Here is a 1168-nt window from a genome sequence, read left to right on the forward strand (position 1 = left end):
TTTATGTAACTACTATCACCACTGATGTATGAGAGCCACTCAGGCCTCTTCCCTGGAGCCTGGCGGACCCAGTGCATGTAGTAATCACTGAAGGTGAATCTGGAGGCTGCACAGGAGAGTCTCAAGGACCCCCCAGGCTGCACCAAGCCTCCCCCAGACTCCACCAGCTCTACCTCACACTGCACACCTGCAAACACAGAGAATCCTGATTAGAAATGGTCACACACATCCACGGTTCCTCCCACTCATGTCCATTTGCACACCCAGTATCCCTTACTCCCCATGAGTCACCTTTCAACAGAGCAACAAGGAGAACCCAGTGCAGCCCCAGCTCCATGGTGGTGGTCTGTGCTCAGTCACTGGTGGAATCAGCTCACAGATCTTAGGTCAGGGATGGGCTGGTTTTCATGGGCAGAGGGACGTCCTATTTGCATGTCCTCTGCTATAAAGCAGCCCTCTCAGGAGGGCAGCGCACAGAGGAGATGCAGGCAGAAGACAGAGGTTTTTAGTTGAGTGGACAAACTATTAATTGGCTTCAAGAAAAACCATTGATTGAATCTGAATTTCTTTAAGAAACTTTAACTCTGATTCTGTTAGTGAAGAATGCTGAGCCATTTGCTTTTCAAAAAATATTTCCCTTTTGCTTTTGTCTTGTTTGTTACTGTGTTTGTATTTGGGATGGTAAGGGGGTCACATATAAGCTGGAACAAGGAAGAACAAACACAATAGTGATACTCAGCAGACACTGTGGAAGATGAACTGGAAATCTTATGGGTGGAGACAGGAGGGAAGGACTGGGAGAGAGCAACAGAAGGGGAAAATGGTTCATACAGAACTGCACTGATTGTACCTGATTCACGTAACTGTAACTGCTCTGTACATCAACTACACAAAAAATAATTTAAAAAAATTCAATTAAAATTCAATAAAACATTTTGATCTTTAAGTCGTTCTATAAAGGCGTTGCCGTTCAGTGAGGCAGTTTATGAGTACACTGAGGCTTGATCAAGGTCACAACTTTCAACATTCCTGCCTACCTCTCCAACCTCCTCTTCCCTCTCTCTAATTAGTGTTTAGGACATGTATGCTGACATCATTGAACAAAGCAGTTCATGGATACAAGGCATGTGGATCTGTGTCATTCCTTCCTCACCTTTCCCCTTTGATT

General features: G+C 44.9%; 1 gene segment (V, D, J or C); it reads right to left on the minus strand.

Moving 5' to 3' along the window:
• Positions 1-371, minus strand: part of LOC106001249 — a 29916-nt gene extending 29545 nt beyond the window's left edge. Inside the window, 1 exon segment of the V gene segment in view lies at positions 292-371. Coding sequence covers positions 292-337 — 46 coding nt within the window.
• Between the last annotated feature and the right edge of the window lie 797 nt (positions 372-1168).

The sequence above is a fragment of the Dipodomys ordii genome, unplaced genomic scaffold, assembly GCF_000151885.1.
Source record: "Dipodomys ordii isolate 6190 unplaced genomic scaffold, Dord_2.0 Scaffold279, whole genome shotgun sequence".
NCBI lineage: Eukaryota > Metazoa > Chordata > Mammalia > Rodentia > Heteromyidae > Dipodomys > Dipodomys ordii.